The sequence below is a fragment of the Leucopleurus acutus genome (genome assembly GCF_964270905.1).
Source record: "Leucopleurus acutus genome assembly, chromosome: 18".
In the NCBI taxonomy this organism is placed as follows: domain Eukaryota; kingdom Metazoa; phylum Chordata; class Mammalia; order Artiodactyla; family Delphinidae; genus Leucopleurus; species Leucopleurus acutus.
The window spans coordinates 48,944,113-48,971,049 of NC_139160.1; the positions used below are offsets into that span (position 1 = coordinate 48,944,113).

Here is a 26,937-nt window from a genome sequence, read left to right on the forward strand (position 1 = left end):
GTTGGAACCAAAAGTCAACATATCTGCCCACCCCCTACACACCCAACACACATTGGTGGCGCACAGACAGGAGAACACAAGGAAGAATTCAATCTCATTTACTTATTTATTTACTTACTGGAAAGAGACGAACGGGAGACACAGCTGTCACTGGTCCACAGCAGTGATGAAATCCTGCCAGGAAGGCATGAAGACCTCCTGCCCAAAGTCAGATAACTAACTCAATTTGTTCAGTCTTCAAAATGGGTAATAGGGGGACTTCCCTGGTGGTCCACTGGCTAAGACTCTGCACTCCCAATGCAGGGGGCCCGGGTTTAATCGCTCAGGGAACTAGATTCCCACATGCTGCAACTAAGAGTCTGCATGCCACAACTAAAGATCCCGTGTGCCACAACTAAGACCTGGCACAGCCAAATAAATAAATATATAGTTTTTAATGGATAAAAAATTCTCCACTCTACCACATTGTGTAATAGGCTGACCCGCTGATTTTTATTATTAGTTATTAAATATCTGACTCCCCAATAGATTATAAGCCCTGTGAAAACTTTCTGTTCACCACTATAGGCCAAGTGATTAGCAAAGTGTCTGACACTTCAGAGATGTTCAATAAATATTTGTTGAATGAACGAACAATATAACTACTATAGACTACTTAGCCATTATATTTTCAGTGTAAATTAATAAATATTTTGAGTTATATACCCATCTTCACTGAATTTTTTTAGCATGAATCATTCCTCCTGAGGCAAGATCATTGGATTGAGTTTCTTGAGATGTTGGACTAGTAGACCCAACTACATCATCCAGCAAAATGCTATGTATCATAGGTTTACTGCATGTTTGTTTGTTTGTTATTACTTCAGAAGCACAGACGAATACTGGATTAATCATTTAATTGTAGTTCTTGGCTTGTGGCACACTTTCATCATTGGTCTAAACTTAGCTTTTATTTTAATGTATTTTATGTGTTTATTTAATGATATAATAAACACCATGAACTTATTTCCCAACATGAATAATTGGACATTACTAGTAATTTACATCTACTGTGGGTTCCTCTTCTATCCTGCCTCTAACTTCTCCCTGTCTTGAAACCTAGAGGTGACCAATCACCTTGGTTTTGCTTTTCATTCCCTTTATTTATTTATCTTTATGTTTTTACATACATATATTCAGTATTATGTTACTAAGATTAATTTATGATGTTGTGTATACTTTTTGCTCATTTTCTCTCAGTACAATATTCCATTGTGAAAACATACCACTCTTTATTTATCTGTTCTCTTGTCCACAGTCATATGGGTTGTTGCCAGATGAGGGCAACTTCTGGATCGTGCCCTTAAAGCATCCCTTCTAGTGGAGTTTATGTGTGAAGCCAGGAGTTGGTACAACCACCCTGAACTTGTTGAAGAAGCTGTATAGTAAGAATAGTAGAGTTATAAGATAGAAGTGTATGTCCTTGATGTCTTCAAGAAGAACAAACAGCTCGGACGTGATAAATAATTTTGTCTAATTTAAACCATTGTCATTTTGGATTACTACCACAGCAGCTGATAACCTAACACATAATTTGTACCTAAAAGTGAGATGCTACTGGAATAAAACGTGTAACAGGAGGCACTGGCAGTCAGGCAACAGGTGGTGAGGATACTGTGGATGGGAACGGTGGTGATTCATGCTATGGCAAAACATCTGATAAAACTATCACCATATGATACTGAAGTTGCAGACCACGTGCTTATAGAGCCTATAGCTCTAAGGTAGTGTTTCTTAACATAGGTCCTCTTGGCATTTGGGGTAGAATAACTTTTTGTTGGTCAAGAATACCCTAGGCATCGTAGGATGTACAGCTCCCCACCCATAAAATGCCAGCAGTATGATTCAATGATCTTATCTACTAGCCCCAGGCAATATAACAATCAAGAACTTCCTCATACATTCCCTCATGCCCTTTATAGAAGCTAGACTGCCCCCAGGTAAGAATCACTGCACTAGAGGAACTAGAAAAAATGGCAGAACACTGATGTGTTGGCTCCTTCTTGCCACTTTTGGCAAAATTCTACAAGACAGAGAAGCTCAGGCTAGGTTTACGTGCAGAGATGGAGGGAACTTCCCTTTGGAAGAGAGGTTCTGTTTGTGGCTGGATGCAGAATGGTGGGACTTTGGGATTGTCTTCCCTTGGGAAGGATAAACATGTTCTGCAAGTGGAAGGAAGGATGCCTGTAGCTGGTGGACAAGAAGGAAGACTAGCAATGACGCCTGGCTTTCCTTAGAATCCCTTTTCTCCCTGTAGCATAGCAATAGAACTTTTAACTGGGCACACAGCTACCCCGCTAGACATTTTCTAGTCTCCTTGGCAGTTAGAAGTGGCTACATGAATAGGTTCTTCCAATGGGATGTGAGTAGAATGAGGTGTGTAACACTCAGGACGTGAGTTTATATGGAGAAGGATGCCCTTCCGTCTCCCTCCCTCTCTTCAGCTGACTGGTATGTAGGCATGATGATAGAAATTGGAGCAGCCATGTTTTTCACAAGGTGGAAGCCATGCGTTGAGAATGGCTGGTCAACTACACAGAAGGAGCCTGGAGCCCTCTCTAGCCACCATACCAACTATCTTATTTAGCCCATCTCACTGGGAAGACACATGCACTCTCTTGCATCCATGATCTCATATGTATTATCTTGGCCTGTTTGTTGTTAGCTGGTTCAAATTGTAAACTGAAGGGATAATAACATTAGCTGAGTTCAGGTCATCATTTTCACCAATCCTAAAACGTGAGCTGGACTTTGTGGTCGGACCTATCTCAGCAGGAGAACTCCTTCTTTCAGATTTCTAAATTTCCCCCCAGTTTTACTGAGATATAATTGGTATATAACATTGTATTAATTTAATGTGCACAACATAATGATTTGATATATGTATATACTGGGGAATGATTACCATAATAAGTTAACATCCATCACCTCACATAGTTACATTTTTTTTCTTGTGGTGACAGCTTTTAAGATCTACTGTCTTAGCAACTTTCAAATATATAGTACAATATTGTTAACTATAGTCACCATGTTGTGCATCAGACTTCTAAGGGTTTTTTTTTAATTTTTTAAGTTTTTTTTCTTTGTTTTATTGAGCTATAACTGACATGCAGTACTACATAAGTTTAAGTGTACAGCATAATGATTTGATGTACAAATATCATGAAAGACTTCTAAGTTTTAATGATCTCAAAATCTACAATACATAACCTATCTAGCACCCAGACTTTGGTTTCTAGTACCACTGTCTAATAAAAAGAATGAGGGTTCTTTGGGAGAAATGACTGATTCAAATACACAAGGTGAGCCTGGAGCATCTTGTAGTGATAAGTGTCAGAAAGCAGTGCTCAAAAATTTTTTTAAAGTTGGCGGGGCTGTGTCAAAGGGGCACAGCAGCCAAATGAAAGAGCTCCCAAGAGTCAAAGTTGGAATGACTTGAGGAAAAAGTGTATTCAATTGTAACCCCAAGTATAAAATAAATATCCATGAGTTTGTACTGTTATAGATAAATGAATGAGTACGTTAATAATGGGGAGAAGAGATGAATCTCTCTCCCAGAATTCCAAATAAAATATGTAGATACTTCACCATAAAAGAAGGGGAACATAACTCCACATTCCTTAAGTATAGCCTGCAGGTAGTGACTTCCTTCCAAGAGTAAAGTATGGAAAAAAGCAGGTGGACAAGTAACTTTACAGTGGAGAAACAGTCATTACTTCAGCCAGGTTATCAACATCCTCATGAACACTCATAAATCATGTTGCTAGTAGGTACCCTTGATATGAAGTGAGGAAAATGCACTTTCTATCTGTGATACCCATAACTCCAGTTCAGAAAAACATCAGACAGATCCCAATTGAGGCACATCCTACAACATACCTGACCAGTTTGAGTACTCCTCAAAACTGCCAAGGTCAACAAAACTAAGGAAAGTCTGAGAAACTGTCACAGACAAGAGAAGCTCAAGGAGACATGATGACTAAATGTAATATCATGTCCTAGATGGGATCCTGGAACAGAAAAATATATTAGGTATAAACCGAGGAAACCTAATGTATCAATAGTGGTTCATCAATTATAACAAATGTATCATAAGATGTTAACAGGGGAAATAGTGTGGGGTATATGGGAACTTTCTGTACTATCTTTGCAATTTTTCTATAAATCTAAAATTTGAAAGAAACAAAGTTTATTTTTTAAAATCTAAAGTACAAAATAATTATTTTTTTAATTATTTGAGGGACTTCCCTGGTGGCGCAGTGGTTAAGAATCTGCCTGCCAAGGCAGGGGACATGGCTTCGATCCCTGGTCCGGGAAGATCCCACATGCTGGGGAGCAGCTAAGCCCGCGTGCCACAACTACTGAGCCCGCATGCCACAACTACTGAAGCTTGCACACCTAGAGCCCGTGCTCCGCAACAAGAGAAGCCACCGCAATGAGAAGCCCACGCACCACGACAAAGAGTAGCCCCCACTCCCCGCAACTAGAGAAAGCCCACACGCAGCAACAAAGACCCAATGCAGCCAAAAATTTAATAATAAAAAATAAATAAATAAATGAATAAGTAAATAAATATCTGAAAAAACTTATTTGAAAAGATAATTCTGCTTAAGTACTTTTAAAAACGAAGCACCAGCATGATGGAAATTTCAACGCCTTTAATTTAATGTGACTATCTTGCCTTCTTTCCACATAAATCTGATATGTATGTTAACCTGTCTTGGTAGCAGAATATCTGAAAATATTTGGGTTTTGCTTGATGAGCTTGGGGATAATCTATTTCTTTTTAGAAACTAAATGCTCATTAATACATTTTCCAACTTGAGAATCAAGTATTTTCCAAAAGTTTACATTTAAGTCAAGTGTTTGAAACTTGAAACACATTTTCCCACAGAAATGTTGTTACAAACAGTGGTTAATTCCCAGGCCAGCCAGGTGAAGCTCATTAAACTCATAATAAGCAAAATAGACATCTTCAGTGAAAACAGTGTAAAACTATATTATGAGAAAAACTTGCCTTTCAAATTCAAAAGATAAATTTAAACATGCAATTTAAATTTATTCTAATCAAATCCATCACCCAGTGTCTGAGCCAAGGGCTTTCTTTGGGCCTCTTTGCAACACTGCAAATGAGGAGGGGGCGGAAGATGGAGGGTGTTAAACTGGGGTGAGTGGGAGATGGAAAGACCATAAGCACAGTCTGCGAAGGCAAGTGTGCGCTTTTGACCCAGATTGGGTGGGCAGGTTTCTACTTTGATTTCTGGGGATACAATGAAGTTGGTACCCCAAAGGACAGAGAAAGGGATAGAAAGGGGACTTTGTCTTCTCCTAATCCTAAATCTTTAATGTGCTACTATGCAGAGGGTGGGTAATAGAGTAGTCTATGGGCAGCTGGTAAGGATGAATGACCAGTTGGCTAACTCTTCAAGCTGGTGGGACTTGAGTACATGGGTGGACAGCAGTAGGCATTGGACCTGCACTCCTCACGACAGTATGCTACCGAGCAGAGGACCAAGAAAGAAAGTGGATTCACACAGGAGATCTGCAGAAATGCTGACAGGGTGTGAAGAGGACTTAAATTCCCAACAGGAAGGCTCAGAAGAGGAAACAAAGGTAAGTGGAAGAAATGAAGTTTCTTGCAGTGATACCAGCCAAAATATCAGACCCAGCTGCGGTCAGGATTTCTATAGCACAGCGAGGCCTACGTTTGATGTATTTCAGGTTTGTCTATCCTGATTTGGAGACACACTATACCATTTGTTAAAATAAGGATACATTGTACCACAAAAAGAACTATAAGAACTTTTCAGAAGCATAATTAAAAAGCAAACATTTTTATCAAGTATTTCTTAAAAACAATGATACATATTTTCTTATAATGCATTATGGATTTGAAAAAAATTTTTTTAACTGCTCTTCCTCTCCCTCTCCAGATACCCTCTCCATCAATGCTTACAACATGGTAAACACCTTTCCTTAATTTTCCTAATTTTCCATTAAGAATTCAAATATATATTGAGCGCATTTTTCAGTTTTATGAAACAACAATATGTGTTGATAATAGCAAATGTATTGTTACTACATATTGATAACGGCAGGTATATGATATGCTGTAACATAGATATGATGAATTTATTCAACTATTTCTTTATTGACAGTCACTGCTCCCTTTATTTTACTTTTCACCGCTTGGGGAAATGCTACAATAAAAATCTTCATACAAATATCTTGTGTTATTCAAGTTTATGCTCACTTGCTGTTGTTAACAAACACTCTAAGCTTACCACAAGAGTTTGTTTCTAGCTCACATCACTGTCTGGTGCAAGTCAGGCTGTTACCATGAGTTTGCCTCCAATCGTGATTCCAGGGCTCCATCTTATGGTTTCCCTATCTCAGATTTCTTCGTTTCCAGCAGTCAACACGGGAGAGAGCTTGGAAGACAAGGAAAGGTTTATGACAAAGACTGGATGTATGTTAGGACACTTCTGCCCAGAGTCCACTGGCTACAACCCAATCATGAGGTCCCAACCTAATTGCAAGGGAGGCTGGGAAATGCAGTCTTCCTGTGTGCCCTAACAGGAACTGGATGAACATTTAGTCAATTTTGCAAATATTTTTATATACAGTAAGTCCCTACCTATGAACGAGTTCCGTCCCGAGAGCGCATTCATTAAGTCCAATTTGTTTGTAAGTCCAACAAAGTTAGCCTAGGTACCCAACTAACACAGTCGGCTATATAGTACTGTACTATAATAGGTTTATAATACTTTTCACACAAATAACATAAAACACAAAAATAAAACATTTTTAATCTTACAGTACAGTACCTTGAAAAGTACAGCAGTACAGTACAACAGCGGGCATACAGGGGCTGGCATCGAGGGAACAGGCAAGAAGAGTTACTGACTGGAGGAGGGAGAGGAGGTGGGAGGTGGTAGAGCTGAAGGATCGTCAGCAACAGGAGATGGAGGGCAAGTTGCAATTTCACTCACACCTGACGTGGATGGCACAGGTTCTGGTTCCTTGCTGGATTCAATTCTATCGACCCTCTTGAAAAAATGATCCAGTGATGTCTGGGTAGTAGCTACTTTTTTTCTCGTCATAGATGACATCCTGGGCTTGAAATAAAGATACTGTACTACTGTACTCTATACAGTAAAGTACACAAAAGCACACTTGCAGAGGATGTATGCACGTGACAACGTACACCAGACATGTGAACTAACTTACGTGACTGGACATGCGAATGCATGTTCGCATCTTTGAAAGTTCACAGCTTGAAGGTTCGTATGTAGGGGCCTTACTGTATTGGTGGCTTTACTCCAAAGGATATATTTCTGGACTGAAATTTCTGGGCTGTGAAATTCTATATAATGTGTGTATGTCTATCACTTCACAAAAAAGGCCATGACAACTCCTATTTCTGTCAGCAGAGTAGGAATATTCAGCACCTTTCTTGCTTTTCTAAATCTCCCTTCCAAAGGTACTAAAAGACTAGAAACTCCACTGACCAGATTCCTGTGTCAACAGGGTCCTGGTTTAACTTCCACCAATGAGAGGCACTCTCACTGAAACTAGAAAAGGTGAAGAAAGCAAGCAGCCTTTATTTCATTCTAACATGTTGACACTTGGCAGAAATGGCCTGTAGTTGCTTCCAGGTGACATCCTGCATTCTGCAGAGATTACTGGCAGGGGCTTTCCCTGAAGTTCCTGCATTACCGGATTTTCTAAAAGCCAGCAATGATTTCTCCTGACTTGTTTTCTCAGTTTGTCAGTTTCTGACAGTTTAGTGAACATCTCATTTCTTGTATAAAACCTCTTCCTACTTGAAATACTTAAAGCAATTTGTTTCCAGACTAAGTACTAACTTACACATCAACCTAGCATTTGTCTTTTATCTTTGTTTATGACCTATTTTTTCCCACATATAATTTTTTAATTCTTACATTTCAAATATATTTGTTTTATGTTATAGCTGTGGTGTTGCTGCTTCCCAAGCCTTAGTTAACATATTCTATAAAACGTCTAATTTCTATCTTTTATAGTTAAATCATTAATTCATCTGGAACTTACTTTTGCATGTGTTGAGACTGCTAGTATCATTTATTAAATCAATCCTGTTTTCTCCCCCAACTGAAATATCATCTTTGTCCCAAATATCTTGATCTATTTCTAGGCCACCTAGTCTATTCCAGTGATCTGTTTATTTTCCTGAGCAATGCCATACAGTGTTGATTGCTGTGGTTTTATAAAATATTTTAACAACTGTTTTATAAATCTAAATTCAAAAGAGACCATCTAACACAATAACTTGTGTTACCAGGTTAACTCAGTTGTACATAAACTCATAATAAAATTTATTTTTCTATGTCTGTGCACATATTTGAACTTTCTACAAATATTAATAACAGAAACATCTGAATACTTGGCTAAAATAAGGGAGCAATGACCAATCCTAACCTGATTCCAAATGTTGGAGAAGGAGCAGCCTCACTCTTCTGATTGCTTTCATAAGTTAATGTTATAAAATTGAATTTGTAAAGTAACATTATCCTAATCAAATACTACTTTTGTCATTCATATATACTTTATATATAAGACTATAAAGGACTCTATGTAAGAGTTTGTTTAGAGAGGCGGAGTCAAGATGACTGTGTGGGAAGACGAAGAGTTAGCGTCTCCCCACAACTAGGGCACCTGCTGACAGCTGGTGGGGGACTCTGATGCCCAAGAAGATGCGAGGAACCCCAAAGTGAACTGGTAGGATGAAGGGGGACTGCGGGGGAAGAAGAAGTGGACACCAGACAGGATGGGCACCCCTGAAGCTGGGGAGATCAGGAGAGGAGTGGAGAGGTTGATTGCCCTGCCCACTCGGACCAGGGGAGCCTGCTGAGCTCCCAGGCTGGTCCTCTGCCCTCCAAGGTCCCCCCCAACAACCGAGTTGGTCCTGGGGGCATAGAAGGGAGGCTGGGGAGATCAGGAGAGGCAGGAGGCATGGGCTCTTGCAGGCTGGAGGAGCGGGAGAGGAGACGAGGGCGTCTGCCCCGCCCACTCAAGCCCAGGAAGCCTGCTGGGCTCCCAGGTGAGGTCCCCTGCCCTCTGAGACCAGGGCTGGGGGGCACTCCTGGGCCCCTTCTGTTCCTTGAGCCTAAGCCCCACCCCCCATAGCCCCCAGGGCCTTTTCCAGCCCTGTGGGTCCTGAGCATTGGCCCCACCCACCACCCAAACCTCGCCCTTGCTTAGGCCCCGCCCTCCACAGCCAAGGCCTCCCCCCACTTCTTTTTTCTTTTCTTTTCCCTCCTCCTCTCTTTTACTATTGTGGTACTGACATACCTTCTGGTTGTTGATTCATATTTTTATATTCTTCCTAACATATCTGTTAGTTTCCCAGTCTAATTTTATTTTTTACTTTGTTACTGTTCTTTTTTTTTTTTTTCCTTTTCTTTTTTCCACCCCATGCACATTGAGGGATCTTGGTTCACGAGCCGGGGGGTTGGGCCAAAGCTCCTGCAATGGGAGCTCCAAGTCTGAACCACTGGACTAACAGAAAGACCCCAGGGAATATTCAACGGAGTGAGGTCTCACGGAGTTCCTCATCTCAGCACCAAGACCCAGCTCTACCCAACAGCCTAAAAATTCCAGTGTTGGAAGCCTCAGGTCAAACAACCAGTAAGACAGGAACACAATCCCACTCATTAAAAAAAAAAAAAAAATGAGACAGCAAAATAATATGTCACAGATGAAGGAGCAAGGTAAAAACCTACAAGACCAAATAAATGAACAGGAAATAGGCAACCTACCTGAAAAAGAATTCAGAGTAATGATAGTAAGATGGTCCAGAATCTCGGAAACACAATGGAGGCACAGATTGAGAACACAGAAGAAATGTTTAACAAAGATCTAGAAGAACTAAAGGACAAACAAACAGAGGAACAGCACAATAACTGAAATAAAAATACACTAGAAGGAATCAATAACAGAATAACTGAGGCAGAAGAATGAATAAGTGAGCTGGAAGACAAAACAGTGGAAATAACTGCCAAGGAGCAGAATAAAGAAAAAAGAATGAAAAGAATTGAAGACAATCTCAGAGACCTCTGGGACAACACTAAACGCATCAACATTCAAATTATAGGGGTCCCAGAAGAAGAAGAGAAAAAGAAAGGGTCTAAGAAAATATTTGAAGAGATTATAGTCAAAAACGAAAACTTCCCTAACATGGGAAAGGAAATAGTCACCCAAGTCCAGGAAAAAGAGACTCCCATACAGGATAAACCCTAGGAAAAACACACCAGGACACATATTAATCAAACTAACAAAAATTAAATTCAAGAAAAAAATATTAAAAGCAGCAAGGGAAAAACAAAAACTAACATACAAAGGAATCCCCATAAGGTTATCAGTTGTTTTTCAGCAGAAACTCTGCAGGCCAGAAGGGAGTGGCAGAATATACTTAAAGTGATGAAAGAGAAACCTACAACCAAGATTACTCTACCCAGCAAGGATCTCATTCAGTTTCGATGGAGAAGTCAAAAGCTTTTCAGACAAGCAAAAGCTAAGAGAATTCAGCACCACAAAACCAGCTTTACAACAAATGGTAAAGAAACTTCTCTAGGCAGGAAATGCAAGAAAAGAAAAGGACCCGCAAAAACAAACCCAAAACAATTAAGAAAATGGTAATAGGAACATACGTATCGATAATAACCTTGAATGTAAATGGATTAAATGCCCCAACCAAAAGACACAGACTGGCTGAATGGATACAAAAAAAGACCTCTATATATGCTGTCTACAAGAGACCCACTTCAGACCTTGGAACACATACAGACTGAAAGTGAAGGGATGGAAAAAGACATTCCATACAAATGGAAATCAAAAGAAAGCTGGAGTAGCAACACTCGTATCAGATAAAATAGACTTTAAAATAAAGACTGTTGGGGCTTCCTTGGTGGAACAGTGGTTAAAAATCCACCTGCCAATGCAGAGGACACGGGTTCGAGCCCTGGTCCGGGAAGATCCCACATGCTGTGGAGAAATTAAGCCCATGCGCCACAACTGCTGAGCCCGAGTGCCACAACTACTGAAGCCTGAGCGCCTAGAGCCTGGGCTCTGCAACAAGAGAAGCCACCGCAACAAGAAGCCCACACAACGAAGAGGAGCCCCCGCTCACCGCAACTAGAGAAAAGCCCACGTGCAGCAACGAAGACCCACCACAGCCAAAAATAAAATAAATAATTTTTTTTTAAAGTAATAAATAAATAAATAAGCTACAAGGATACATTGTACAGCACAGCACAAGGAATATAGCCAATACTTTATAATAACCATAAATGGAGTATAATCTCTAAAAAGTTTGAATTACCATGTTGTACATCTGAAACTAATATAATATTGTAAATCAACTATACATCAATAAAAAAATGAATGCTAAAAATGAAGAGTTTGTTTATAAAATGGGTAACATTACCAGTAATTTTTAAAACTATTGGTCTAATACATAAACTTGTGCTGCTTTTAATATCATTCAACTGTTTGTCTGATTTATTTTTCATTAAGATATAATTCACATACCACAGAGTTCTTCACCCTTTAAAGTTTCCAATTCAGTGGCTCTTAGTATATTCACAAACTGTGCAGCGATCACCACTTTGTAATTCCTGTTTGTCTGATTTTCTTTTTTATTATTTAAAAAAATGGAAAATCAAAAGTATAATTTTCATTCAATAAATATCATTTGATCCTTAGGCAGTTTTGTTGCAGAAAGTAAAGTTCATGATTTTAGAATGATGGTAGCAATTCATCAACAAAGTAATCAGTTTTCACACAGTTTCAATAACTGCAGCAATTTCCTTGAACTGTCTGTAGAAATTCTGGAGAGAAAGGGGAAAAACAATATTAATTTTGCTTTTAGAGGCTATTTAAGTAGTTCTTTTAATTATATCTAACCAGCAGAGGCTCTAGAACATATTAAGTTTGCATTTTAATGTTACTTCCTCAACTATTATTATTCGAAAGTTACTATAAGAAACAAACAGGTGTAATTTGGTGCAAGCAAAAATACTACTGTAGAGTTGGATAATTAGCTCATAAATAAGCTTTTTAAAAGCATCCAACAAAGTTCTTTGAGATCACAACAGAAAGATTTATTAAATGCCCAGCACTGTTCTCAACAATGAAGACTTTAAAAAAATGACAGATTGGTTCCCAGGCTCTGAACCACTTTTAATACAGTGAAAGACTGCATTTCAGGGTGATAGGGGCTGTCTTGTCAGTTATACTAAGAGGGACCCAACACTGACAGTAGCTTACATGGTAGAAGCTTATTTCTCTTTCAATTAAAAACTAAGCTGGTATGGTAGTTCTCCTGTAGAAGTCATCAGATAAAACATCAGATAAAAAAGGGATCAAATTCTGTTTTCCTTTCTTATTCTCTACTTGCCGAGAAGTAGGAAGCAAATTTGATATACTCTAATGATTCCATCCTTGTATTTTCCCTCTTCTTTGGACTTAATTCTCTATTTTGCTACTTAAAAGAGTATCTGTATTTTCTTTTAACTCATATGTAAGTTTATTATGGAACGAAGGAGGAAATAACCATTTCTTAAAAAATATATACTCATGATCATAATTTCAGCTACTAGAAAGATAAAAGTCAAAAGCTCAAAGAATGCTCCTTGGTGCTCAGTCCTATAATGTGACTAACAGGCTGTTCGCCTGGTTAGCTGTAAGCCACGTAAGAACTACCTCTAAAAGAGTTGCCCCATTTGTGATCTTTTTACTATGAGAAAAAAATTTTAAGAGGTGGAATCAGGGAGCACAAATGTGGCAAAGAAAAATAAGAATTAGGCCAGTATTATGAATTACAAAAGGACTGAAACCTATATTCCTTTTGGAAGTAGATTTGGTCTTTATGTTCAGTTGCAAGCTACTCACATATCACAATACACTACATTTATTTCCTTCCAACCAAGTCCTAATTTGCTTCCAAGACACCATTTAGCATTAAAAATAATGAATCTGTGACCCTTTTTTTGTTCTACAGCAGACACAGCTGTTCTAAAAATAGGAATCAAAAGGAGAGAACATCCTTAAAATGTAATTTGTAAAACAGAACTACAATATAACCCACAAATCTCACTTCTGGGTATATATCCAAAGGAAATAAAATCACTACCTCAAAAAGTTATCTGCACTCCCACATTCAGTGCAGCATTACTCACAATAGCAAGGTATGGAAACAACCCAAGTGTCTGTTGACAGATGAATGGATAAAGAAAATGTGGTGAAAAAAAAAAAAAAAAAAGAAAATGTGGTGTGTATATATACACAACAGTATACTATTCATCCTTTAAAAAGAAGGAAATCCTGCTATTTTTGACAACATGGGTGAACCTGGAGGACATTATGCTAAGTAAAATAAGCCAGACACAGAAAGACAATACTGCATGATCTCACTTATATGTGGAATCTAAAAAAATTGGAATTCATGGTAACAGAGAGTACGCTATAAGAAAGAATTCATATCTGTTCACTCACCAAAGGGATCAAAACAAACAAAAACAAAACGCTAAGGCCAGTTAAACTAGCCAAAGACAAAGCATTTCCCTGTATGTACATTGAAAAGAAAATGATTTCTCATCCACCCACTTTCTTCCTTTCTTGCTTACAGATAAGAGGTAGAATAATAATATATATAATATTGGATACTAAAAAAATAATAATAATATATATAACATGATTCTATAAATAAACTATTGAGTTACTCTAATCCCCAGCAGATAAAATTAGCCATCAAGTACTAGTGGTCTGATCTACATTTTGTAAACATTATTAGTCAGAAAATTCAGGGTCAATACTGCTCAAAGGTAAGATTCATTTAGCTTAATCACTCTTGAATATTAAGCCTAAGAAGAATAAAACAGTTAAATGCAAAGTAAATATCCTGCTAGAAAAGATGCAAATTTCTTAAACACACTCACAGATGAGTCCTTGAAAGTGATGCAGTGTCAGTATACAAATTCAGCATGTTATATTGAAAATATTGAAAATAATTTATCAAATTCCCAAATAAAGTAAATCCAGATCTTTTGCATGTAAAGCACATCAAAACAATTGCAAATAAAAACAGTTAAAATTTTCTCTTAAAGAAGATTTTATGTATCTTTTTAAGCAGTAATTACAGAACAATGGCTAAACTGAATGAGTTTTATCACAAACCTGAAACTGTGGAATTGTCATTTCGAAGGACTTGTTCTTTACTTGGCCTGAATGATCTGCCACTTTGAGCATCACTGCAACGTAAGGATACTTAAGTGATCTGCAGCTGTCTGAGCTCACAGCCATACCCAGCTTCCACTGAAAATCTATTAGCTGTAATGAAACAGTACACAATACACCAGTTATAATATTGCCCCGAATGAAGATATTTATTCAATTTTACTGCTCTCATATTCAAGTTTTAATTTCAAGGCCAGTCAGAATAAAAGAAAATATCTTCATTTTAATATTGTTAGGGGGATATAATAATCAAATGAACACAGAGAGAGGCAATAAGAGATATCAACAGGGTTGGAAAACAACACTGTCATAATTACAAAAGGGAAAAAACAAAAGTCTCCACCTGATGTGTTATGGAGGTAGATGTGGCAGTACTAGTTTTCTTTTCATTTTGCTCCTGTACTTAAGGGGACTCCAAACGTTTTGGACCATCTCTTATCTCATTTTCCTGTTCCACATATGCCTTGCCCCATTCCACAACCCAAAAGTCCTAAAATGGAAGATGAGTTATATACCATCTTCATATTTGATTGAGGCATACATGGGAACCATACCAGTTTCTTTCCTCACCACAGTCCTTGACATGAAACCTTACACTATTGGGGAAGGTGGTTTTAGATTTCATCACTGTTGATGATGGATACCTGCCACGTGATGTGCTATGCAGTTTACATGTATTTAATGCCTCACTGAATCATCATAACATTATAGGCTATTATTTCCATTTTGCAGGTGACAAAACTGAATTTCAGAGAGCTTACATAATATGCACAAAGTCACGCATTTCTGGACTCATAACTGAAACCAAAGTCTGTTTGACTCCAGTGATTACATGCTTATTGACTACTGGTTGCCTCAATACCTTCTAGCTAATTCTTTTCAATGATTGTTCAGTGTTGCCATGGCATAAAACAGGACTGGATAAATGCAGCCGTTAATACTGAGTTTAAAACATAAGACAATAAATGGAGGAATTTTGTGTCTTGTTCCCAAAGCTTCGAAAGATATGTAGTACCTAGCAGGCACTCACAAAAAATACCTGTCTATTGACTGATACCTTTTGCTACCAAATGAATGCTTACTGGGCAAATAGCTTTACATATTAATAAAAAAATTTTTATAAAAGGTGGGATTAGTGTAAGGACCAAAATTTCCTCCTGTCTTCATACTGGCATTAGACGAACCAGCTACAGCATGAAGGCCAGGCTGGTCCCCACAAAAGGTTAACATCTTTGATAAGTAAAAAGACTGTACAGGTACTTCTTAAATTAAAGTTTCTCATACAAAAATAGAGAAAGGATAGTAGGTTAATAAGAAAAGAACTACAAACAGCTAATAAGCATATGGAAAGGAAACAGGGAAATGCAAATTTAAAACACAAAGAAATACCACTACACACCTACCAAAATGGCAAAATTTTAAGTCTGATGATTCTAAAACTGGCAAGAAAGGATGTATCACAGTGCTGTTGATGGAAGTCTAAATTGGGTCAATCTTTCGGAAAATTGACTTTACTTAAACTGCAGTTACGCATATCCAGTGATCCGGTGATTCAATTATTAGGGATATAACCTAGAAAAACAGTATACTTGGGGCTTCCCTGGTGGCACAGTAGTTAAGAATCTACCTGCCAATACAGGGCACAGGGGTTCGAGCCCTGGTCCGGGAGGATCCCACATGCCACAGAGCAACTAAGCCCGTGCACCATTAACTACTGAGCCTGTGCTCTAGAGCCTGCGTGCCACAACTACTGAAGCCCATGCACCTAGAGCCCGTGCTCTGAAACAAGAGAAGCCACTGCATTGAGAAGCCCGCACACCACAATGAAGAGTAGCCCCTGTTGCAGCAACTAGAGAAAGCCTATGTGCACCAACGAAGACCGAACACAGTCAAAATAAATAAATTTATTTTAAAAAGTTAAAAAAAAAAAAAAAGAATCCACCTGCCAGTGCAGGGGACACGGGTTCGAGCCTTGATCGGGGAAGATCCCACATGTCGCGGAGCAACTAAGCCTGTGCGCCACAACTACTGAGCCCATGTGCCACAACTACTAAAGCCCACCGGCCTAGAGCCTGTGCTCCGCAACAACAAAAGCCACTGCAATGAGAAGCCCACCCACCGCAACAAAGAGTAGCCCCTGCTCGCCGCAACTAAAGGAAACCCGTGCGCAGCAATGAACACCCAAAGATGCCAAAAATAAATAAATAAATATTTTAAAAAAGGAAAAACAGGATGCTTATGTGAGAATGTTCCTAGCAGCTATATTCAAAATAGCCCTAACCTATAAACAACCCAGATGTTCATCAGTAATAAAATGGACAAATGAAATGCTGTACAGCAATGAAAATGAACTTCAGCTACACTTAACACCAAAAATCCTGAAAGAAACAAGTCAAAAAGTTATGAGATTCCATGCACTTAAACTTGAGAAACAGGAAATATAATACTGTTTAGTGATGCATACACAGATGGCAAAACTATAAAAAGAAGCAAGAATATGACTACCACAAAAGGATAATTATTACCTCTAGGGAGGAGGGCGGGAGAGATATGATTGGGAAGGGGCATGTGGTGGGCTTCTGGGGTACTGGTAATGTTCGATTTCTTGCGTTTTGATTGTAGTGACACAGATGTTCACCTTTAAATTACCCATTTTTTTGGTAACTATTTGAGGGGATGGAGGTTAACTAGATGTACTGTGGTAATCATTTTGCAGTATATGTATGTCAAGTCATTATGCAGAGCTGTATTTCAATTATATCTCAATAAAACTGGAAAAAGTAAAATTATTCATTAAACAGTCCAAATGTTCTGCACGTTTTGGTATAGATGTTATCTTGCACATATAGCAGGGGGAGGGGAGGATATGTTAGTGAGCTCCACATTTCTGGTTGAAAGGAAAAATTTATTTAGGGTAGGTGATCAAAGGAAAGCTTCAGAGGAGACAGAGCTCAGTTTTGAAGAATAACAGAACTGAAATTGAGAAGAAAAAATTAGTTTTATTTATATATTCCATAAATACACACCTAGCAAAGAATAAGTGCTTAATAAATATTAAGCTGAACCAACTAGAGATAAAAGTAGTTCATATCTGGCTGAGGGATAGAGCACACTGTCTCAAAGTGAAACGCTCTTATAAGGAAGTATGGAAAATAAGGCTGACAAGAGATCAAGAATCAAGAGGCCAGTAATTTTTTGCAAATTGTACAAGTTTTCAGAATACTCTCATTTACAGTTGACCCTTAAACGATGTGGGTTTGAACTGCAGGGATCCACTTATACACAGATACTTTTCAATAGTAAATACTACAGTACTACACGGTCTGCAGTTGGTTGAATCCACATGTATGCAGAGGAACCTAGGATATGTGACAAGTAGGATGAAGCTGATCCTGTGAAGAATGGATCACTAGGTCTTGATGATCATCTACAGTTAAGGGAGGTATCAAAGACAACTATAAAATTTTGAGCCCAGATGACTGGGAGAATATATCATATATGAATCAGGACTTTTTATATTTTAAGCCCAAAAGTATTATCAAGAAGTGATAATTAACCTATATGAGAAAAGAATCTAAAAAAGAATGAATATATGTATAACTGAATCACTTTGCCGTACACCTGAAACTAACACAACATTGTAACTTAACTATACTCCAATAAAATTTTTTAAAAAGTGATAAGTAATATCTAAATAGGAATGTTCAATAAGTGGATAAAAATTCAAGAACAGAATTCATGGGAGTTCATGATTAGAGATAGTTTTGTATCAGTTCAATGGTGATATTCAAGAAAGTAACTTAACACTTTTTAAACATATTTGCCCCATACAACTCCTTGATGCAAGAAGTTCCATTTTTACTGTCCATAGTAAAATGGGAGATAAAACATTGCTTATTTGACTCTAAAAGTATGAAATAAAACTCTGGATTATCCAGAACATTTTAAGCAGAAAAGCAATTAAGGAACACAATGTTGGAATTCACTGACCATTACAATGGTGAAACTGGCAGGTGGGGAAATTGGGAGAGCTGCCATTTACTGTGCAAAGTTGGTATTCATGAGTACAAGAGCTGGGATTAGGGTTATGGGATGAGAATTTCCCAAATTCTGAACTGAACATTTAAATGCAAATTATCAATAAAAGCAAACCTTCTAATAAGTGTGATTGAGCCTTAAATAGGAATTAACTACAGAGGAGATTTTAAAAAGAATAAAGAAAGAAAAAACAAAAACATCAGAACAGGGCGAACATCACTATGGAGAATATTAAGAATGAAGTAAGAATGAAGTAGCCTCAAAATTCTTGTAGAATTAAGCAAATGATTTAAAAAGAAAAATGTACAGAGAAAAAAAGCTAGTAGTAACAAAATATAGGAATAACCAGAAGTAAAATGAATACAAAGAAGAAAAATAATCAGAAAGCAAATATAGATTAAGAGGTAAACAAAGAAATTAGCTGTAGTCTGTCACACTAAAAATAGTTGATATGGTGGCTGAAGTTACTGTTAACATAAAAACATCACTATAAAAACCGTGTACAGGGGCTTCCCTGGTGGCGCAGTGGTTGAGAGTCCACCTGCCGATGCAGGGGACACGGGTTCGTGCCCCGGTCCGGGAAGATCCCACATGCCACGGAGCGGCTGGGCCCGTGAGCCATGGCGGCCGTTGAGCCTGCGCGTCCGGAGCCTGTGCTCCACAGCGGGAGAGGCCACAGCAGCGAGAGGCCCGCGTACCGCAAGAAAAAAAAAAAAAAACTGTCTACAAAGAAAAAAAATTTTAAGACCATTTCAGTTTAAATTTAATTTTTATTTTTCAAAACATAACAGGAGAAAATTTTAAAAATAATCGTGTAAAACTCCATCATCTTAAAAACTATGTTCATATTCCTGTGTCCCCGTTTCTAGTCTTTGTATGCAATTTTTATAGCTACAGTCACAAAATACATACTTTTATGTTCTCTCCTTTTTTAAATGAAAGTTTTCAAATGGAAGAATGTTAAGCATTCTGCACACATTAATCTCTCCCAAAGTACTACAAGGAAAAGACTGATTAAACTCATCCAAGGATACAACACTAATAGAGCTGGTATTCAAACCCAAATTTGTCTGATTCCATATTCCATGCCTTTTTCATTATGCCTAGCTGCAACATGACCACCATTCAGAATTAAACCAAGTCCTAATAGGTCAAGAAAGTAGACAGGTCTGGGACAGGGCAAGAGTGTTTGGCATCTCCTAAATGCTAGGCCTGAACTGTCCAGTATAGTAGCCACTAGCCAACTGTGACTATTTAAATTAATTTAAAATGAATAAAAGATTCAGTTTCTCAGTTGGACTAGCCACGTACAAAGTGCTCAAGAGCCATGTGTGGCTAGTGCTACCATACTGGATAGCGCCAACAGAGAACATTTCCATCATTGTAGAAAGTTCTATTGGACAGTGCTGTGCTAAACTCTGTGCTTCGTACTTTGTATCTGCAGATATTGATTATGGCATGAGTTATTAGCAAATTTCTACTTGAAAATTCATATTAGCTCTAGCCTAAGTGGACAACTTTTGCTAAGTCATTAGCCTTTCTCATTTTGCTTAACGGCACCTTCATCCATGCTTTGATTTTCTTCATAGCACTTAACGGTTTCTAAAATTATGTTAACTTATTCATCCCCTGTGTCCCCAAGGAAATGGCATTATGAATCCAGTTACTACTGAATCTATTACAACATTATCTGATAGAAAGTGAATATTCAAGTAAGTATCTGTTGAACGGTTTAGAAGTTCTGGGGTATGTGGTAACTGGTCTCCAAAGATAGCCTCCAGCAATTAATTCCACCCGGCTCTGTAAGTACACGTCACTCTTCACATCAAGAAGTGGAGCTTATTTTCTCTCTGCACGAATCTGAGCTGTGCCTGTGATTGTTTTGACAAGTAGAATATGGCAGAAGAGGTGTTCTGGAATCTTTGAGCCTAGGCCTTAGGAGAACTGGAAGTGTGTCCTTCCTTCTTCATGGAATTCTGGCTCTTGGGACTCTCCTTGGAACCCAGCCATCATAATGTGAGCACCCACATGAAGGAGAACCGAGTCACGCCAATAACCAGCTCTAGCTCAGCTCACAGCCCAAGTCATGACTAGCATGTGAGTGAGCCCTCTTCACTTCCACCCAGCTAAGGCTCCTAGATGACTGAAGGCTCCTAGATGACTGAAGCCCCAGCTGACATGATAAGGAGTAGAAACCACCACCCAGCTAAGCCCAGTTAACCCAAAGACTCATGAGAGACAATTAAAAAACTGTTTTAAGTCACTAATTTTAGGGTGGTTTGTTATGCGATGACAGATAACTAAAACAGAGCAAACACAACTAGCTGAAAATAGCTTTGTTAATAAACTTATTACGATATACAATTTATCAAAAATGAATTCTCAAAACTATACAATCTGAACTATATTGGTTTATAGAAACTGTAGCAAATATAAATAATCAAAACAATGTTTCATATTTGGTTAGTGTTAATACCACCAGTAAAAATAATCCAGAGAACGAAAGCGTTTCCCATTAAACACAATCGCTACTAGTAAGTTCACAGTACTACTGTCATGCAACACAAAACAAGTATCAGCTTTCCTCAAAATGGTTTTTAATCCTCATTTCTTTTCTGATGACCCCCATTTTCTAAGTGACTCAGGTTTGAAACTTCAGTCAACTTTGATTTTTCTCTCTCCCTTACACAAAACACTTATGAATCGCTAGGTACTCAGATTTTATTTCAGCCAATGCCACTGACATTTATTCCCTTCTTCCCAATCTCACTGTTACAGAGCCTTTTAAAAGGCTTGCCTTCAATTTTACTGCAGCCTCCTAATCAGTTTCTTGCCTAGAGTCTTCCTCAGTTCCAATCCACAGGATGGACTCTAAACACTACTTATAAACTTACCAAATCTAATATCACAGGTCAAAAACTTGTAATATCTACTGCCTCAGGAACTAGTTAACCCTTCCCCTAGCACTTAAGTCATCTCACAGCATAGTCCCAAACAGCTTTCCCACTCGTGCTCAAGCTGGACCGCATCCTCTCTTTATTTTTATTTTTATTTTTTTTGCGGTACGCGGGCCTCTCACTGTTGTGGCCTCTCCCGTTGCGGAGCACAGGCTCCGGACGCGCAGGCTCAGCGGCCATGGCTCACGGACCCAGCTGCTCCGCGGCATGTGGGATCTTCCCGGAATGGGGCACGAATCCGTGTCCCCTGCATCGGCAGGCGGACTCTCAACCACTGCGCCACCAGGGAAGCCCCGCATCCTCTCTTTAAATTATCTTTCAGTCTTCAAATCTTTGCTCATGCTGCTCATTCCTCTTGGAATACAACTCTCAAACACTTATTTAAAATTCAAAACTCCTCTCAAATTCTACTTGCTCTGTAAAGTCTTTACTCAACTTTTCTATGAATGGTCACGTCACTTCTTACACCCCAGCACTTAGAACATTCTGACTTGAACAGTAGTCATCTGTGGATCTGTCTCCCTCCCCCACCATCTACTAGACGGTAAACTCCCTGAGGGGAGTTCATACATCCTTACATGACTTGTAGCACCCAACAGGACACACAGAAGAACAAAAACAGCCATACGTTTATGAACTATTACACAAACTGTACAAAAACTTAAGTCACTGTCTCATATACGGAAGAGGGAAAAGGGCACTAGATATTGTGCGTCAATATACATATTTCTGTTGATTTATACCATAAAACTGGCAAGCAGGAAAACAATAAAATGTGGCAACAACAGGAACAATCATTCATCTATGATAAGGAGTTCTAACTAGACATCTATAAAAAAGAACCATGAATTACTTCAAAACAGTGATTATCAGCATCAGAATGTGAAGTAATGAATAACCTTAGACCTTCTGGTGCTGGACAAGGTAGCACGATAGTTTGTTAAATTTAACAAGTTCAGACTCTGAAGTTAGACAGACCTGAGTTTGAATCTCAGCTCTGCTACCTTCTACCCATGTGACTTTGGGCAAGTTACTATGTCTCTATGCCCCAATATTCAGTTAAATATTTACGAAACAATACTATGTTCTAGGCACTGGGACTATAAAAAATAAAACTAAGGGTTCCTGACCTCAGGAACTTATGTTCTAGTAGGGAAGACAGACAATAAGCAAATATATATACAGTGTCGTTGTACTAAGTGTTATAAAAAGAATTTTTTAAAATGCAGGTAAGGAGACAGAGTGACCAGGAAGGCTATTTAGATAGAGCCTGGGGGAGACCTCTGTGAGGAGGTAGGTTTTGAATAGAAAGACACCTGAGTAAAGTGAAGGAAAAAGCCACAAGAATAACTGGAGAAACGAGCATTCTGGACAGAGGGAGAAGCATGCCTGGCCTGCGCAGGGAACAGCAATGAGGCCCGCATGGCTGGAGTGGCGTGAGCTAGGAAGAGAGGTAAGAGACAAAGAAACACTTTTTGAAGGGCCTTTAGGTCAAGGAAAATACTTAAGACATTTTTCTAGTGAGACAGTACTCTCTTAAATGGCTTCGAGCAGGGAAAAGACCTGGTCTAACTTAGACCGCAAAAGTCTCCTCCAGATTGATGAACAGGGCATTAAGTTTAAGAAGGAAAACAAAAAGACTCAATTGGGAGACCATTACGGTATCTACACAAGAGGGTGGTGCTTGGGACTCAGGTGGCAGCAAGGCGAGGTAAATTTAGAGAGTATTTTTAAAGGTAGAGAAAATAGTATTCTGATGGATTGTATGCGGGGTCTGCACTCTCACGGGAGGTGTGGTCCCAGTTAGCCTCGCTGATTCTTATATTGGTGAGAAATATTTAAAGAAAGAAAGAAGGTATTATAGCTCAAGGAATTTAAACTAGTATTAGCCCTAAAAATTAGCTATATCTGGTACATTTAAAAAGCATATACTACAAACAGAAATGACTTACTGCTAGGTCAAGGCTTTTCTCCCCTACAAGACTGCTGAATACACATAATCATTTTGTCTAGCAATATAATATTTAAAAAACACATCATGAACTATGAATAAAAAGGTTCAATTTAAGAGTTCCTGGAGGTAAAACTCACAAAAGTGTGAGGTCCCCCTAATGACTGGGGTGTAGGTGGGTGCCTGAGATTTTAACTTGGCCTTGTCCACGCTGAGCCTCCAGTAATTCATCAATTATGGTTTAGGTTTTCCTACCCCTAGCACTGGTTTTCACGGAGGTTTCTGTTCTGGTTAAGTTGTGCTTCTCTGTATTCACCTGTCTCTCCAATTTGGGAGACAGGAGTTTGCCCTGTGACCTCACTTTTCTGACTTATCCAAGAAGAACTGTTCATTTTTCAGTCTATTCAGCTTTTCATTTATTTTAAGGCACAGGTTGGGCTTTATAAGAAGGCGGCAGGAGGGTCAGAATCAGAGAAGGCAATAGGATGATGCTGGCAGAAAGAGAAGTGATGACAGAAGCAGAGGCTGGAAGGATGTGCTTTGAAGATGGAAGTAGATGCCATTCCTAAGGAACACAGGCAGCCTCTAGAAGCTGAAACAGACAAGGAAGCAGATTCTCCCTTAAAACCTCCAAAAGGAACACAGCCCTGCTGGCACCTTGACTTTAGTCCCACAAGACTAATTTTGGACTTCTGATCTCCAGCACTATAAGAATAAATTTGTGTTGTTTTAAACACACCTCCCCCTACACACACCCCCAAAAGGTTCAACTTTTAAAACCCTATAATCTAGTATAATTCAGTTTCAGGATACCTTACGCAAACATATGACTTCATGTAAGTATAATAAATGGATAAGATGATTTCTGAGACATTGAATCAAAGTTATTGAGCAGTAACTCAGAGCAAAGCCAGATAGGGGGTTGACTGCTATCTGAGCTTCCCCCTATCTCCCAGGAATCCTCAAAAACAACAGAAAGATCAGCTGGAGACAGATGTCACAGAGCAGTCAAAGGACATCTCTCAGCCCCCGTGTTCTCATTATTTATCTCAGCCCTTTCTTATACTTTGTGGTCCTGGGTAACTCCTGTATTTCAAATACTCTAGTTTTAGTACTCTTCTTCTGGGAAGTGTTATAAGCTATTTGCCTAAAAACAGTTTATTAGCTGAAACACGACGGGAACACTCAGAACAAACACTCAGAACAAAGAACAGTCCTAAGACATACTTAAAAAATCCAATTGTTATTCCAAGCATAAAAAAAAACAGACACTGAAAAGTTAAAGAGGTAAACTCTCCCTCTTCCACAAACTGCTTTTTAAAGACTTAAGAAAATGTTTGCGCAGCTATCTTTGAAAATTTTGATAATTTCTTCTCTATATATATTGCATCCCCAAATACTATGTACCTAGTATCAAATCAACGGCGCTTAATCAAGGAAGAACAATATTTGGTCTGTACTCTTAGGGCTGGAGTGGGTGGGGAAGATTAAATTACAATGGCAGTGGCTACTACCTCAGAAGCCAAGTGGAAGGAGCAATGCAGGGTGGCGGGAGGAAAGGCACGGGCTCACGGACATGGGCCTTGGTTTGGGGTTGAGCTGGGGAAGGCTCACGGTGGCATCGTCCCGCGGCTGCCAGAGGCGGGCGGAGGACCAGGTGCAGCCGCCCGCCACTTGTCCAGCCGAGGCCGGCGGAGGCCGCGAGGGATGGCCACTCACTCACCTGGTTGGTGACCTGAAATGGAAGCAGAAAACACAATTTAGGGAACGATCTTTCTTGCTCCGGAGCCCACTGCCCCGGCTCCTTCCAGGCCAGGTCTTACCTTGGCCTTAGCATCCAGCTGTGGCTCGCTACACCCCTCCATAGCAGCGCCCCAGAACCCCACCACCCACGCAGGTGGAAGCTCCCGGGGCCACCACCCCTTCCGCTTCCTCTTCCCGCCCCTCGCGGCCCGTCGCACGCAGCGGACGTGGGGGGAAGAGGGCAGAAACATCTTTGTATACCTCATCCTTAATCTCAATTAGACATCAGTTTTATGGAGCCGATCAGTAACAACGGATACACTGTAGGGGAAAAGGTCCGAAAACTGGCAGATACCTTGTGAAGGGAAGGATAGATTATCTTTTAGGTGCCGTCGCCCCCTACTTATGCCATGGACGTGGACTCTTCCTGCCTGCAGCGCCAGGCGCCCTTTGAGCGAGCGCAGACTTGTAGCTGCGCAGACTTGTTAGAAATTGGTGCTAACCGAGTTTGAAAGCTGTGGGACAATCGCTCCCCCTTCCCCACAGATGTTTGTCCTGCGAGGGAGATGCCAATGGGACCTTTAGTTTTATGATTAACTTCTGTCACTCGGATTCATTTCACTGGCCTAGCTTGGAGGTGGGGTGGGCATGCTTTTTGTTACGCTCCTTCGTGGAGGATAACACGAAGTGCTGGGAGCTTTATAGTCACATAAGCCTGAATCTAAAACCCTCTACCACTCAGCTGTACGCCTTGAGTAAAGGTAAACTTTCTGGAGATCAGCTTTCTAATCTGTAAAACTCAGGCTATAGATATTTGTCTCACAAGGCTTTATGAAAGGTTCTGTGAGATCCCATATGTAAAGCACATAGCAAAGTTCCTGAACATAGCGAGTACTCAATAAATACCAGCTCCTCTTATCATCGTCATGATAGTCAATCCTCAAAAGAAGCCTATAAGTTATCTAGATCACAAATTATCTCCATTTTAAAGTTGAGAAAATGGAAATTCAGGAATGTTAAGCAATATCAGCTAACTAATAGATAAAACTTCAAACTCTGGTTTTAATGTACGGTCTGCAAACTAATTTCAGAGAACTCCAGAGGGGTTTAGCGCTCCCAGTGTACCTGCTGAAATCCTTTTCCAGCTGCCTTGTGCTAATTGAATGTTCTATTTATACTCCAGGCTACTGAAAAATATGGATGATTGTGTGTGTGTCTGTGTGTGTTGCAGGGGTGTTGGGGGAAGTAGATAGTGGTGGAAATCCACGGGCAGCCTGAGCAACGATGCAGAACGGAGAATAAGCATGATCACTGATGCTAGAATCATAGAGGTTTTAGAGCTTAAAGCAGAGTACGTACCACAGATTGTTAGATTTGGGGCCAAATTTGACGGATCTACATATTTAAAACAAAACAAAGCAAGTAAGACAAACTCTATCAGAAACTGAATGGCAATGCATTTAGATAGGTTTTATGTGTTCCATATTGTCACTGTCCCACATTCTTCTTTCAGCTCACCTGGCCGAGTCACACATTCACCTGAAAGCTGCACGACATACTTTTTAACCTTTGGCTTAAGGGGAACTTATAGAGTCTCATTTTAAAAATGAGACCTAAATAGGTTAAGGGCCTGGCTTATAGAAACACAACAATATTATGTTAGTCGTGATTTCTGATCAGGTGCAGACAATTTTTCATCCATACTGTGGACAGATGAGACCAAATTGTGTTAAGTTTTGATGTGTCCTTTTTTTTTAAGTTAATTTTTATTTATTTATGTATTTATTTTTGGCTGTGTTGGGTCTTTGTTGCCACGCGTGGGGGGTGTCTCTAGTTGCTGTTAGTGGGGGCTCCTCTTCGTTGCGATGCGCGGACTTCTCACTGCGGTGGCTTCTCTTGTTGAAGAAGCACGGGCTCTAGGCTCGCGGGCTT

At 39.4% G+C, this 26,937-nt stretch overlaps 1 protein-coding gene across 5 annotated transcripts; it reads right to left on the reverse strand.

The window, feature by feature from the left end:
* Window positions 1–3,947: 3,947 nt before the first annotated feature.
* On the reverse strand, window positions 3,948–25,167 carry COMMD6 (COMM domain containing 6; the record flags this gene model as incomplete). Of its 5 annotated transcripts, XR_014326898.1 has the most annotated exons (5): window positions 3,948–4,049; window positions 6,324–6,470; window positions 11,611–11,909; window positions 14,257–14,409; window positions 24,777–24,882. XR_014326898.1 is itself a non-coding variant. In XM_082859390.1 (4 exons), 4 exons carry the CDS (start codon window positions 25,125–25,127, stop codon window positions 11,859–11,861), a joined length of 258 nt encoding a protein of 85 aa, XP_082715516.1. In that variant the 3' UTR covers window positions 10,539–11,858. The 5 variants fall into 5 exon arrangements, 3 of the variants coding, with proteins under 3 accessions (XP_082715516.1, XP_082715515.1, XP_082715514.1); XR_014326899.1 differs by lacking the exon at window positions 3,948–4,049 and having other exon boundaries at window positions 5,569–6,470; XM_082859390.1 differs by lacking the exons at window positions 3,948–4,049; window positions 6,324–6,470; window positions 24,777–24,882 and adding exons at window positions 24,986–24,997; window positions 25,086–25,127 and having other exon boundaries at window positions 10,539–11,909.
* Between the last annotated feature and the right edge of the window lie 1,770 nt (window positions 25,168–26,937).